The 13546-nt window shown below is 42.2% G+C and overlaps 1 protein-coding gene across 5 annotated transcripts in view; it reads left to right on the top strand.

The window, feature by feature from the left end:
- Positions 1–2543: 2543 nt before the first annotated feature.
- The window catches only part of LOC110958476 (protein bicaudal D homolog 2-like), a 45495-nt gene continuing 34492 nt past the window's right edge, over positions 2544–13546 (top strand). For all 5 annotated transcript variants that reach the window (XR_007942389.1, XM_022205039.2, XM_022205038.2 and 2 more), the window contains exon 1: positions 2544–3085. Coding sequence is in view for 4 of the 5 variants with exons in the window: in XM_022205039.2 (XP_022060731.2) it covers positions 2846–3085 (240 nt within the window). In the remaining variant the exon portion in view is untranslated. The remainder of the gene's footprint in view (positions 3086–13546) is intronic.

Here is a 13546-nt window from a genome sequence, read left to right as displayed (position 1 = left end):
CAGATTCTGCGTGCTCCCCTGTGAGAAGCCATCCATCCCACCAAGATGATGAATCAAATGTGGGAATAAACCACCATCGAGAGGGTGTTGAAAAGCAGCAGAGACTGTGTCTTTAGTGATTGGCTCCATGCACAGATCCCTCCTCTTACTCTGTGACTGTAGGGGGGACTGTCAGACTATTCCCGACTCCTCCCAGATTAGACTTCTAATCTTATTATGCGCAGGTGTAAAATGGAGTACCCATCCCTCAACAAAAACATGAACTATATCCACATTCTCATTCCCTCTGCTTATCGAAAGCATACACTGTTTCATAATATATGACTATTTTTCCTTCATACAACACTTCACCAACTACTCACCACACCACATTCTTAATATGTAGATGACACATTTGATTAAAAGTCTTTTGTTGTGAACTGGAATGCATAGATGTGAGATTTTAGTCATGAGGAGGTTCGAAAGACTTCTCATTTCGGTACTCTGAAACTCTGTTAGCCTACAGCTACAAATAGTGGGGCCTTAATGACATAGCAAGTAGATAAAATCTTATTGGCTTATCTTGCACCTTAAAGCTGGTTAGCTTGAGGTTAGAGAGCAGAGATCAGTTTATTATGTGCGGCATCTGAAGAGACTTAAGAGCCAATAATCCCAATGCAAAGATAAAATACTGCTGCCTATGTTATGGCAAACACAGATGATAGTGGATTCTTGTGTGCTGATCATTGTATTTCATGCTGTTTTTAATATTCTGCAATCCCACCATAAAGCAAAGGATGATCGTAAGTATACACTGTAACGTAAAGAAATGATAATGTCACGGTCTAATATCTTATTTGAGCTTATTTGATGATGTTTTTTATTAATAAATGTGGCCTATTGATACTGCAGCTTATGATACATAAAACTCACATTTATAGAGGCTGCTAATTTTTTTTATTTACAGATCAAGAAAAAGAAAAAGAAGAAAGAAATTAAATATATTATTTGTCCACTAATTTGCCTTTTGCCTTTCACCCGCATGAGTAAAATGTGATCAGAGCCATAAAAATTCTGTATACTAAGTGTGTAAATAAGTATGACACTACTCAGACCAATTGGACATTTTTTTTTTCCAACTTGTGACCAGTATGCACAAGTAAAAAAAAATAAAAAATGAAAAAAAAAATCTTTGCATGAAACGTGTCTTGTGACCACTTCAAACTGGCATGTGATGCTTTGGATTTCTGTAACTATAAACATAACAGTTCTCCTTCAGTTCATGTTCATAAAGTTCCCTTACCAGAAAATTTAGTCAGACAGCAATGCAGAAAGGCTGCATTATTTCTTTTCCATATACAGTAATAAAGCAAAAAAAATCTGCCCAATTAAAATGCTGTGGTGTTAAACAATAAGACAAGAAATATATGTTTAAGTTCTCAGCTTCGGTAAAAGTTGCAATTCTACGCTATAAAATACTTTATTTATATATAAATATCTTCTTTTTGAAATATTACTTCAGCAAAAATTGAGAAATATTATCATTGTGATGTAAAATATTAAAAGTAAAGACAATAAAATTGTTGCTGTGTTCTATTCTCTGTATTAGTAGTTGTAACCACATACATTTATGCATTCATTTATAGCATTTTAATCATAAAGTCGGTCAAGGTGGAGTTAACCTTCTACTTCTATAATGTCCCATCTTTTGTGCAGTTTAAAGTAGCACATAATAAAAAGACAAGACTATTCTGCATTTCTGTACATAAAAAACTAATAGATAATAAAAATGGAAGTCTACCTCACAACAAATGAATATGAATATTCACTTTGCTCATTCATTTAATCTGAAGTTAAGCAATATATATGTAAACGATGGGAGGACAAGGTGTCATGATGAACAACAACAATAACACAAAATATCAAATGTGAAATAAGCAAATGAAAAGGAAAAAAGACATTTTAGACTGATGTAGCTAGCTAATCAGATAATGAATGAGACACCATTAACAAAACAATAGAAACAGAAATAGAAACAGGCTGTATATTAATATTCAGTGCATATGCCTGAAAAGCTTAAATGCACGACTTTTTCCGACAGATGGCAGCAGATATACATGTGGCGAGTCCGTCGGCTCTTTCTATTTCTATGACAACAAACGCTTCGGCAGATTTCCGTGCTCCACATAAGCAAATTGAAAAGCCTTATGGGATATGAGTTCTTTTAGTGACGTCGCAAGGCCCATTTGGCTGGCTTGAAAGTACTACAATTCACTTCATTTCCCGACATGCACTGCCAGCGGGTATGCGCTTTACCAGCTGATTGCGTGGTAAGGTTCAGCTGTTTCAAACGAGACTATTTTGCTTTCAAAATAAAGCGCACGGGTTTTGATATTGTGGGAACATATCGATGATTTTTTGGCCTCTATATAGTCTGTCAAGTGTTATGCTTCATTTTAATTTCAACACGTAAATAAGATTAAAAAATACTGCTCTCACTCGCAGTCTGAAGCCTTTTTGATAAAGCAGGATTTTATTTTGAAAGTCAAAATCCCGTCTTGGTAGTTGGTACTCCTGCTTCGGCGCTATCGCTCCGACAAGCCGGGCAGAGGAGGAGAAAAACGCAGGAGCGGAGCGATGGAGCATTTTTAAGAGGTAACGGCGGACTCCGCTGATGAAGACAAGTGAACTGAGTTCATGACCAAAGAAACGGGACCGGCGACGAGAAACGTAACAATCATGCAATTTAAATACAGACGAATCTGAGCGAGCCGCCTCTTCTTCAAGGTTACGCCGCTTGAAGACGCCCCAGCATCCCTGTTGTCGCAGATCAGCTCGTCGGTTGATCGTCACCTGGGCGCCGATCATGTCCGTGGAGGAGCAGGGCTACCCCGACGCTGCGCTGCTGCTGGAGGCCGGGCCGGAGTGGCTGCGGGCCGAGATCGAGCGTCTCTCCCGGGAGCTGAGTGAGACCACGAACGAGAAGATCCAGGCGGCGGAGTACGGGCTGGCGGTGCTGGAGGAGAAGCAGCAGCTCAAGCAACAGTACGATGACCTGGAGATCGACTACGAGGCCGTCCGACAGGAGCTGGACCAACTGAAAGACGTAGGTTTTTTTTATTTTTATTTATTTTTAAGCTCATAATAAGCGTGTGAAATTCTACCAATATCATATCAATATCATAAGATTTATAGGCCATGCGCATTAACCTCCTTAAATCATACACCTTATGTATATTAATATTGGGGCGTGACCTATACCTAGTTGTAACAGTACCTAATGAGTTAAAACATTTAGCCATTTCCATGATAATTGTACATTCTCATCATATGCAGCATTTTACATAGGGGCTATGAAAGCATCCCTCTTCCCATCCTGCAAGGTCAAAACTGCAACGTGAGGAGGGGATGCTTCCTCCTCCCCACCCCCCATCCACGCTCAGGGTGTCCCCCATGGCGCTGCCACTACCTTTATTTATTTATGCAGCTCTCAAAGCCCCCCTCTTCAAGACATTCCTGTCAGGCTTAAAGCTAGTCTAAGCCTGGTGTGCATCCTCGACCACTCCTTTAATCATGTCTCAATCACAAGATGATTTCCCCATGTGCACATGCATGATCATTGTTACAGGCAGTGAGTGATCTGTAATACGTCTGTTATTGTGCATAATATGAGACATGTATTTGTATTCTTTTTCTGTATGTTTTGTGTTTGCTAAATGCTGTTCTTCAGGCGTGTCTGGGCTCTTTAAAATGACATCTCCCTGTTGAGGTTGCATGCAAAACCAAAGCATTAAGAAAGTGCTCTAGAAGTAATTTTAGATTGATTGATTGAAGATGTTACTTTCATGGACAGATTGTTCTCTGGGCGCTCTGTAATAAACGGGAATTTCTAGTTCAGACGGAAAGGGCGGGTGCATGTTTGAATTTCAAACTTTCCCGCTCACAAGACAGAGAAGTGGAGAGGAAACCAGACGGGTTACGGCCTTTTGGGAACGGAAAGAATGTTGAGAGTGATTGCTCAAGCTGCTCTAGTGTGTCAGATAAAGGAGGTGTCTGTTTTACTGAGCAGTGATTGGACTCATTCCCTGCTGCTGGATGACACTGTGTCCAGTTTTCCAATGTGTTGTGACATTCATCTAATCTCCTCTGATTGTTTCCCTGCCTGCGTAGTCATGGTGGAGACTAAAAAACCAAACTCCTGCTTGACACAGGCTTATTCATGGTTGCTCACATCCTCCTTTGAGATATAGCGTCTTCCTGTGTCCCACTAGGCAAAACAACCAATAGCTGAATAAGCTCGCTTCATCATGAATCCCTTAGTGCCTTGCCAGAAATCTGCTCATCGCTTCTTTGGGTTTTTGAGGCCCACACAGAGATGTTTTCCAGCTCTCTGCTTCTCCCTCTTCTCTCTGGTCTTCCTGTGCCCTCGCTCTCTCTCTTTTCCCTTCTCTGGTGGTTGTTAAAATAGAGAGGAGGAGGTCTTTGGGCTGTCTCAGCAACTCCGTATTCCCATGCATTCTTTTGGTCTTTTCTAGCTATGTGACAGCGGAAGGGCAGCAAAAAGCTCTGAGTGAAAGAAACTGACTAAAAACGGTATAAAAGAGTAACCCCGGCAGCAAAAAAAAGAAGAAATGTGAAGATTTTCTTCATTTTTCAAAATATGCCAGTTAAACAAAGCTGGGTCCTGGTTGTATGATTGCATCGGGGCCTCTTTGCGTCTCATAGTGGAGCACAAATATCCATCTGTGTGGGTAATAAACTCAATTGTTTGCTGAGAGCTGCGGCAGACGTGCTTTCTTTTGCCACATTGTTGGGTCGTGTTGATTGCAAGTCACTGATCAGATGGCAGCCTTTACAAGACGAGCAATCTTCCTTTATCCCCCTACCCCCCATCCCAGCCTCTGTGTGGAGAGTATAAGTGATGCTATCACAAGAGACACACAAACACGTTCTTCTGACAGCCCGTCTCCTCTTCCTCTTTATCTGCCCTTCAACCTTTGGTAGTGAAAAGCAAGCACAAGATAAGCTACTGTCACAGAGGGGGTAGGGTGGTAAATAGAATGTCAGTTTCCACACATAGTCCACACGTATGAATTAAGATATCATTTCAGTTGTGAAAAGACAAATCAATCAGCCTTATAGCCGCTTTTATAACGCTCATATATTGGACATTTTTGTTGGTCAGACTGACCAGTTTGTGGCCAGCTGTGACAAAAAGACATCAGACAGTTATGTCTATAGTCAAGTGTAAATACCACATTCTCCAGTTACTATTTACTCTGATGGCTGCAGTGTTTGGCTGTTCTTTCTCTTTTTCGAGGACTTAGACTGGAAGATTTACAGAGCTGCTTAACACAGGGTCCTGTCCAGCGACCTTACATCTCTCTCCTCACTTGCAGGCATGCACAAACACAAAACAAAAGAAAGTGGTTCAGATTTATGTGCATAAATAATGTTTTAAATGCCCGCATACCACTCTCTTCTCTCCTCCTGGATGTAAGCACTCAATCAGAAATCATCGTGACAGCGGGAAAACATCCTGTGCCATTTAGCCAGTCCTCACCCCTTCACCCACCCTCGGACAGGGCACTAATATTCACACTTTAAGCACACATCCCCACACACGCTACTCTTGAGGCAAGAAGACAGAGGAATTCTGTGCACGGCTGTTGCTTAGTAACAGCACAGCTCTGTGCCTTAATTTGAACAGCCGTGCTGATTCCTCGGCAGGTGCTGCTTTCTCAGTGTGTTTGTGGGTGACTGTTGAGGGATGAGCTCAGCGCTAGCTAGAACACTGTACATGCATGGCCTTTGGCAGGATGTCACCATGCCTTGGTTAAAATTCATAGAATGTTCCTATCTGTCCTCTGCTGTAGGAATCATTTGTATGTATATTATATTTTACGGGTTATCATTCCCACATCTGGGAGCATAACAGCCCACCTGCTTGTCCTCTTTCTCATTCACTACACAACCCTCCAACCACATTATTAGCCTCCAATTATTGACAATTCCCTATAGGAGTACGCTGAAATTCAGCGCCTATCCATCGTCTAAATCTTTCATTGTATTGAAAAGGAGGTAGGCTGATTGCATGTAGTGACAGTCCCCATTTCCTTCCAGTCCAGAAATAGTGCTGTACCCCACAGAGTGATCCATCTGCTGCTATGCTTTAGTGAATGTGAGCCATTTGGCCCACTTCCCCAGCGCTATTCTCTGTAGGCCGGGACTGCAACACTACTAAGATTTTTTTATGCCCACTTTCCCGATTATGCATTGTCCAGATTTTTGATTGCACAATATGTTAGATCTAAAGTCAACAACCGATTTGCTCACTCTTCAAACAGTGCTCTGGGAAATGCACCCTGGTATGCCTGGCTGCTCATAAAGATATGACCACGTTGTGTGTAGTTGTACCCAGTTATCACACAGATTGCAGACCACAGCTTCAGTCACAAGTACTTAATGACATTATAAGACACTCTAGCAGCGTAAGAGCATAAGGTTAAGGTGGTTTTCCTTCAGCTGTTGTTGATATACTTACGGTAATTTAAGCCATCACAGATGACATCGTGTGCCACACCTCTAACTGCTAATGCAGTTCTGAGGGATGTACAGGTTCTTGTGTACAGTCTGTGCCTGTATGGAGAACTTACTGCTGGCCTCGATGTTAGCCCTTCTGTCTTTGTTAGGTCTGTGGAGATGATATAAGATAAGCAGTGATCACACAAATGTCATTTGCTGTCCAAAGACAAAAGGCTCATTGAGCGTCTCTTGCCTTGTCCCTGATACTGGCCCTTTCTTTTCCAGGCCACACACTCTAAGACAGTCGTATTTGACAAAGATCTGTAGCTTTTTTAGTCTTTGTTGCACTGTGGCAAGTGTCAGAGACCAAACTGAAGTCACATTCAGAGCCCATCCCTGTCCTCAGAGCTCTATCGGTGTTGCCGCAGCGTTGTGGAATTCAACCAGACATTCAGAGCACTAAATGTTGTTAAACTCGGTCGAACCTGGGCTCTCTGTGCTTAGCCCTCTGGCCCTTTGTGTCTTTGAGCCCACTGGGGTTAACTGGTCTTGAGTGTCACAGATGAAGAGAGGGTTAAATGGCAGCAGAACACAGCGCATGACAAAGGCAAGATTGAGAGAGGCGTTCCATTGTGGTTACATTTGAAAGGATCGGTCACTTTTGTCCCTTTTGAAATGGCAACCCGCTAAAGGATATATCCCAATGTCCTTAAACAAAGCTATCTGCTGTGACTCTGAGCCCTTTCTGTGGGGTTAAATGGGATGGATGCTGATTGGATGTCAGTAGAAAATATGAGGAGAACACAAAACCCTTCTGCTCCCTTATATGACAAGTCATAAACAGTCAGGCTCTATTTATTGGATTGCCACATCAGGCTAGGTTTCATGGACAGCTAGTCATCCCTCACTTTTATAATCTTTCTTTTTATTTCCTCTTCTCGCAATTACCTCAGCCATGATTGTTGCTTGTTAAAGTTCTGCTCCCGTAACTCCAAACCTTCCTCATAGCTCTCTAGGCAACTTATTCAATCGTTGTCTCATTTTCATTTGGCTTTTGATTTGTGTTTGGTTATGCTATCAGAGGCCTATTATATGCTAAACCTTTCAGTATTGTTTGGGGTATTTTGATCTGCCCTTTTATCCATAAACTCTTTTGCCGGATGGCAAGACTGCAGTTAAGGGGTAATCTTTTCTAAATGGCACTAAATAAAGTCCCAAATCCCCTGCCCTCCGGGCGTAAGAGGATGAATCCCAGCCGCTATGCACAGGGCTTACGGCAGTCTGGGACTCTGCCAGGCCCAGCCACACTCATTAGCAGCCTCCATAGCCAGGAACAAATAGGTACGTTTTGGGGTAATGCCACACAGACACTGTCAGGTGATGTTGGGAGACTTGCCCTGTTCTTCCTTGTCTGGTCAACTGGCCTACTCCTCCATCTGCCAAGCTTAGCAGTCTGTTCACTGAGTGCTTTCAGCCATGGCGGTCTTCTTATATGAATCTGTCTCAATAAAGATGTGCAAATCATTGCAAAGACCACCCACGCGGTAATTTGACAAACATATTTCCACTGTATCTTTTAAATCTCCAGACAGGTTGATATATCTACAAGATCCACTCGCATAGCCAAGTGTTGCCTTCTGTGTTGCAGAAGGTCGACCATATGGTGTCATGGTGTAATGAAAGAATCATTCCACTTAGTTTTAGGTAAAATGACCCACTGCTAATCCAGAATGATTTTAAAAGCTTTTCTCCTTAACTCTGACAAACGCAATACCCTCGGCACCCATCCACATTTCAAGCAGAGGCCACATTTACTCTGGAACATTACTCTTGGTCTCGGTGAGTAAATTTGTTTGGGCTGCTTTAATTTTATTGGGCTTCACTTTTAAAGAATCGAGTGTTTGCAGGCTGGCTAAATGAAAAGAATCCCACATTTGCTGAAATGGTGTAGAGGAGCATGTGTTCAGTATGCTTGGTGTGTAGCAGCGTGTTGACTTAATGGAACTACATTTTGTTCCACCACAAGCCTGTCAGAAGATGTGACTGCTCATGGGGAAATTATCTCATTGTGTGTGCGTCATCAAGTCACACTCTGAGATGCTTCCTTCTGGCTATAGTAAATATAGATGAAGTTATTGGGTAATCCAAATAAGTTATGTGTGTACAATTATACTTGGACACATTTGAGCAGCAATGCAGCACATGATTTAGGTATTTATTATACTTATGTTCATGATGCAGCTAAATTTCTATACATTTTGAGTCGTCAATGATTTCTTTTAAGTCAGAAATTCATGTAGAGAAACCCTACGACAGCCCAGCAGGGTCATGACTCTGCTGGTGTAATCCAATTACTGGAGACTAGGGCCAGATCAGGCAGGAGCGTGGGCTAAAAGCAGGGGATGAGGTCATCGTAATGACTGTACGCCTCTGACACTACAACATAGTTCACTCAGGCTAAAGGCCCATCTCCAGTTTTCCCTCTCCTACTGAATATAAACAAGTATATATCAGTCGACAAAGAGCGCAGTGTGAATGCACGTGACTGAGCTAGATGTGTCTCTCTCTGTGTGTGTGTGTGTGTGTGTGTGTGTGTGTGTGTGTGTGTGTGTGTGTGTGTGTGTGTGTGTGTGTGTGTGTGTGTGTGTGTGTGTGTGTGTGTGTGTGTGTGTGTGTGTGTGTGTGTGTGTGTGTGTGTGTGTGTGTGTGTGAGTGAAGGAAACACAATGGCTTCTTATTCCTTCACGCCTTCATCTCCAGTGCCTTGATTGTATGGTTCCATTGTGTCCATTAGGTCACATCTTACACCAACTTTATGTTTTTATCGCCACAAATTTAAAATAGTTTAGTGTTATTTCTATGTTTTGCAAGTTTGCTATACAGTAACACTACCTCGCTGTTTCAGCTTTTGGTAACTCAAGCCACCATGTTACATAAAGACGGTGAAAGATACTGTCTTTTATGATTAAACATACGCCCAAATTAGCTCCAGGCCCTTAAACTGCTGTTCATTTTAACTAACCCACAGCAATTGTGTTGAAACTGCGGTGTCTTATGTAAATAGGTGACTCAGTTTGGCATGTGGGTAGAGCAGAGGTTTGTGACTGTAATGGTTATAAATCCTGCCCGCATCATTCCTTTAGAGTCCATAGATTAAACCTGTGGGCTGTATCAGATTGCCCACAAACTTTTTTATCTTCTCAACCTCAATCCAAGTAACAGAACTGACACAGAGCAAAACCCTGATATAAAACATCTAATACTTGTTTATGGCATTGTGTTGTGCTTATAAATATCTGCTGTGGTTTTTTTCATAATTATAAGGACAGAGTCTAGGCTAAGCTGAACTCCCATCATATCTTTCTTCTTCCTTCTTTTGAAATACAGTCTGAACTCGCCCCCCTCCCTGCCCACAGCTGTGCATCCTGTTTACTCGTGAGGAGTCTTTTTTTATAGGGGATAGGAAGTGTATGAAATATGTTTCTGTATCGGACCGGACCTCTTTTAGTGGATCAGAGGAAGTGGCCACATGTGGTAAATCGGGCAAGTCACTTCTGTCACCTCTGATTAACAAGGAATAAGTGTCCACACAAAAGATTTTTTTTCTTATTGATAGGAATACGCTTGCCTGTCCTGGTGCGTTAACATCAGCACTCATTATGTAGCATTTCCTTTCTCTGTGTGCTGGACATTTCTACAGCAACAGAGGCAGGAACTAAGATTCAATAGCCTTTGGGTCAGTGTAGCTGTAGTCCACTTTAATTTGCGCCTCAAAAGCTACCCATCAATTTTTTTTTCTTCAAGTGCTGAATTCAGTCAGATTTACGCAGTCTTCAGCTGACTTAAACATTCCAGAGGCACTGGAAACTTTTTAAACTTGACAAAGGTGGAAGTTAGAAATCCTTTTTATCTCAGTGCAGCAAGGCTTGGCAATTCTTGATGTCCTCTCAATGACTATCCCATGCTTAGACATCTATAGAGTGCATTAAGGTTTGCACGTAAAGGAGTATTTTTAACTACTTGCATTGAAGGGAATATTCCTCAAAGGAACAAAAGATCTGAAGCGGTAGTGCAGCACTTCATGCTTATCTGCATGTATGACAAGCAGGAATAAACTTGGGGTAGCTACAAGTGGACAGATGGTGGTCGCCCCAGCCCCACCCCTTGATAAACACATGCATATATCCAAAGTGTATGACTTGCTCTTCCCAGATTCTAAAAAGAAAGAAGATTTTTTTTAAAAATACTTTTTCTTTATTGCATTTTTTTCAACAGATAATTGAACAAAAAAAAAAAACCATGTTGGACTGCCATGTCTCTACAGTTTTGTCTCTTTATTATTGGTGTAGTAGTCCTTATCCTGTCGTTGATGAGTCGATGTCCATTTCTCCCATTTTCCTCGGCATTGGTCTTCTTGAGTCCCAATCTTATGTGTCAGCTGTTCCATAACATATATTTCATTCACAATTTTCAACCAGTCAACTTGTGTTGGTGGGTCTAGCGTATACCACTTTCTTGTGATTGCTTTTTTACATGCTTCTAACAAGATTTTCAATAAATATTTGTCCTCTTTTACCACAACTTTCCCTGTTATATCGGCAAAATAGAGAAACATGACTTAGGTATATCATATCCCAGAATTTTGACTATAGCAAGGTGGACATCTTTCCAAAATTTTATAATATTAGGGCAAAGCCCAAAGACATGAGAATGGTGTTCATTTGTAGCCCCACATTTTCTCCAACATGTCTGTAGTACAGATGAATATTTGGTCCTGATTTTTGGTGTGGTGAAGAATCTTATTAAATTCTTCCAGCAATATAATCTTCATACACATACATGATGATGTACTGAAATGTTGTGTTCTCCTAATAAGGGACCTTCACTAAAGAAGAATTTTATTTGCAGTTTGTTCTCTGCAGTTTGCCGAATTGCACTCCCTGGTTTGAAGCAGCAAATGACTGAGATCAGGGATGAGATGTAGACAGATAGTGTTCTCTGATTACACAAGCACTTTGTGGCACACCCTTCTCTGGTTCCTTTGAAAGCCTGCATCATCCAGTATTCCCTGACTGACAGAGTTGGGCCAAAATGAATGAAAGCCAAAAGCAGACTCCTCGTCTTAATGGACCCTCTGTTCCAACATTAGCAAAGCCAATTTCAAAGAGTTGTCCCTTCACCCTGGGGGTCTTTTTAACTTCAACACTGCCGTGCAATCAGGAAACAGCGGTACGTCTGCATTCCCCCCACACGTACTCCCTCACTTCCCCTCCCCAGGCTCCTTTTGTAAATAGGCTAGTGGGTCTGGGTCCCCCCCGTCACAGTGTGGCGTACCCAAGTCTCATGGAGTCCACACTTTGAAACCCTCAGGCATGGTTGATCAGGGAGAAAGGGGGAGGAATTGGAAGTGGGAAAGGAGTGAAGGGAGGGGAGATAAGGAAGACAGACTTGCATGGTATAGGCAGGGGGGATTGCTGTACAGCTATAACAACGTTAGAGTTTGGGGTTGGAGAGATGAAAGAGGGGAGGGTTTTTAATTGGATATGTGCCAGTCTCTCAGGGGTCCTTGAGAGATGGGGATTGCAGACAGAAAAAGGGAGAGAGATTTTTCTGGGAGGGGCACTGGACAGAGCAGGGGTTTCCTGTGGGAACCAGCTCACTTTCTTTAAGATGGGAGAAGAATGGGATTCTGCAATCAGCTGGGCTTAATGAGTTTAAAATGCTGGGACAAAACAGCTGTAATTATTTATTTATTTTTGTCAGATCAAAGCTTAATGAATGTGTCTCTTCTTAATGAACTGTAGGCGTTTTTCCAGCATTTGTTCAGCATTCACCTAAGGGCATTGTATTTTGGCTCATCTCATGTTTATTGTCATTATTTTACTTGAATGCTCTGTTGTGAGCGAGATTTGGGCATTGTAGAGATAACCAAGTGCTGTTTGAATATGGAATCAAAGAGCTATTGCATAAGGTTGTTGCTAGAGGTACGGACCCGTACCCGTAGTCTGTGGACTACGGATACGGCACTTGCCATTTGCCAATCAGATACGCGAGATCTGGTCACGTGACTCCCGGTAGATGCTAGTGGTACGGACCGTAGCATCGGTACTACAGGTACGGACCCTAAACCTGACCCTGACACTAACCCTAACCTTAACCTTTGCTTACCTTTCAACAGTTTGCAGTGGTTAGCAGCTTCTTGACTCGCGAGACTCGCGTACGGGTCTGTATCTGTCTGGCAAATGGAAAGTGCCTTATCCGTAGCCCACAGGCTACAGGTACGGGTCCGTATCTGTAGACACTACCATTGCATAATACAAACCAAAGACAATCATTTGGTCACTGTAACCAAATCATGTACTTGTGTGAAGTACAAAGTGCACAGTGGTGGTGATCACACTTTACAAACTGATATGGTCTCATATGGAAGAGTTGCCACCCCGACTCAAGACTTAGCCTCAGTGGGAGAGAACGTGTGCACACTCAGTCACAAACAGGATTTAATTACTGCAAATGGAGAAGGGTGGTCATTATTCTCTGTCTGGCCAGGAGCAATAGCAAAACACCCTCCCTAAGAGACCATATTCTGGGTCTGGGAGGGTGATTAGAGAGGTAGTAGAGAGGAAATAAGTGGTGGTGTGTGGAAATAACTGTGAGATATTGGAGGGCTTGGTTATCAGTGGAGTGGAGATAATAGAGTCTATCTGGAATGATGCATAGTTGTATCCTAGTGGCAATGTTTGATCCATCTTAGACCTCAGGAAAAGGGCAAATCAGGTTCCTGCAATCCCTCCCCCATTCTGTCAAGCTTCACTCTTATTGATTAGGCGCGTCTCAGCACTAATAGATGAGTCTAGGATGGTGAAGGAAAATGCATTTGGTCATATTAATAATCGGTTGCTGGTGTCCAGTAACTGACAACAAATACACAAACAAACAGATTCAGTTTCTACGTCATCCTTCCATTTTCTTCCTAGAAATCTGATCACATGGACACGTTTCTGGGTCTGAGTTCACAAATGTAAGCATGTATCTGTGTGCG

This window comes from Acanthochromis polyacanthus, chromosome 6 (genome assembly GCF_021347895.1).
Source record: "Acanthochromis polyacanthus isolate Apoly-LR-REF ecotype Palm Island chromosome 6, KAUST_Apoly_ChrSc, whole genome shotgun sequence".
Taxonomy (NCBI): domain Eukaryota; kingdom Metazoa; phylum Chordata; class Actinopteri; family Pomacentridae; genus Acanthochromis; species Acanthochromis polyacanthus.
The sequence above is the reverse complement of the archived record's forward strand: the minus strand, read 5'-3'. Positions and strand labels throughout refer to the sequence as shown.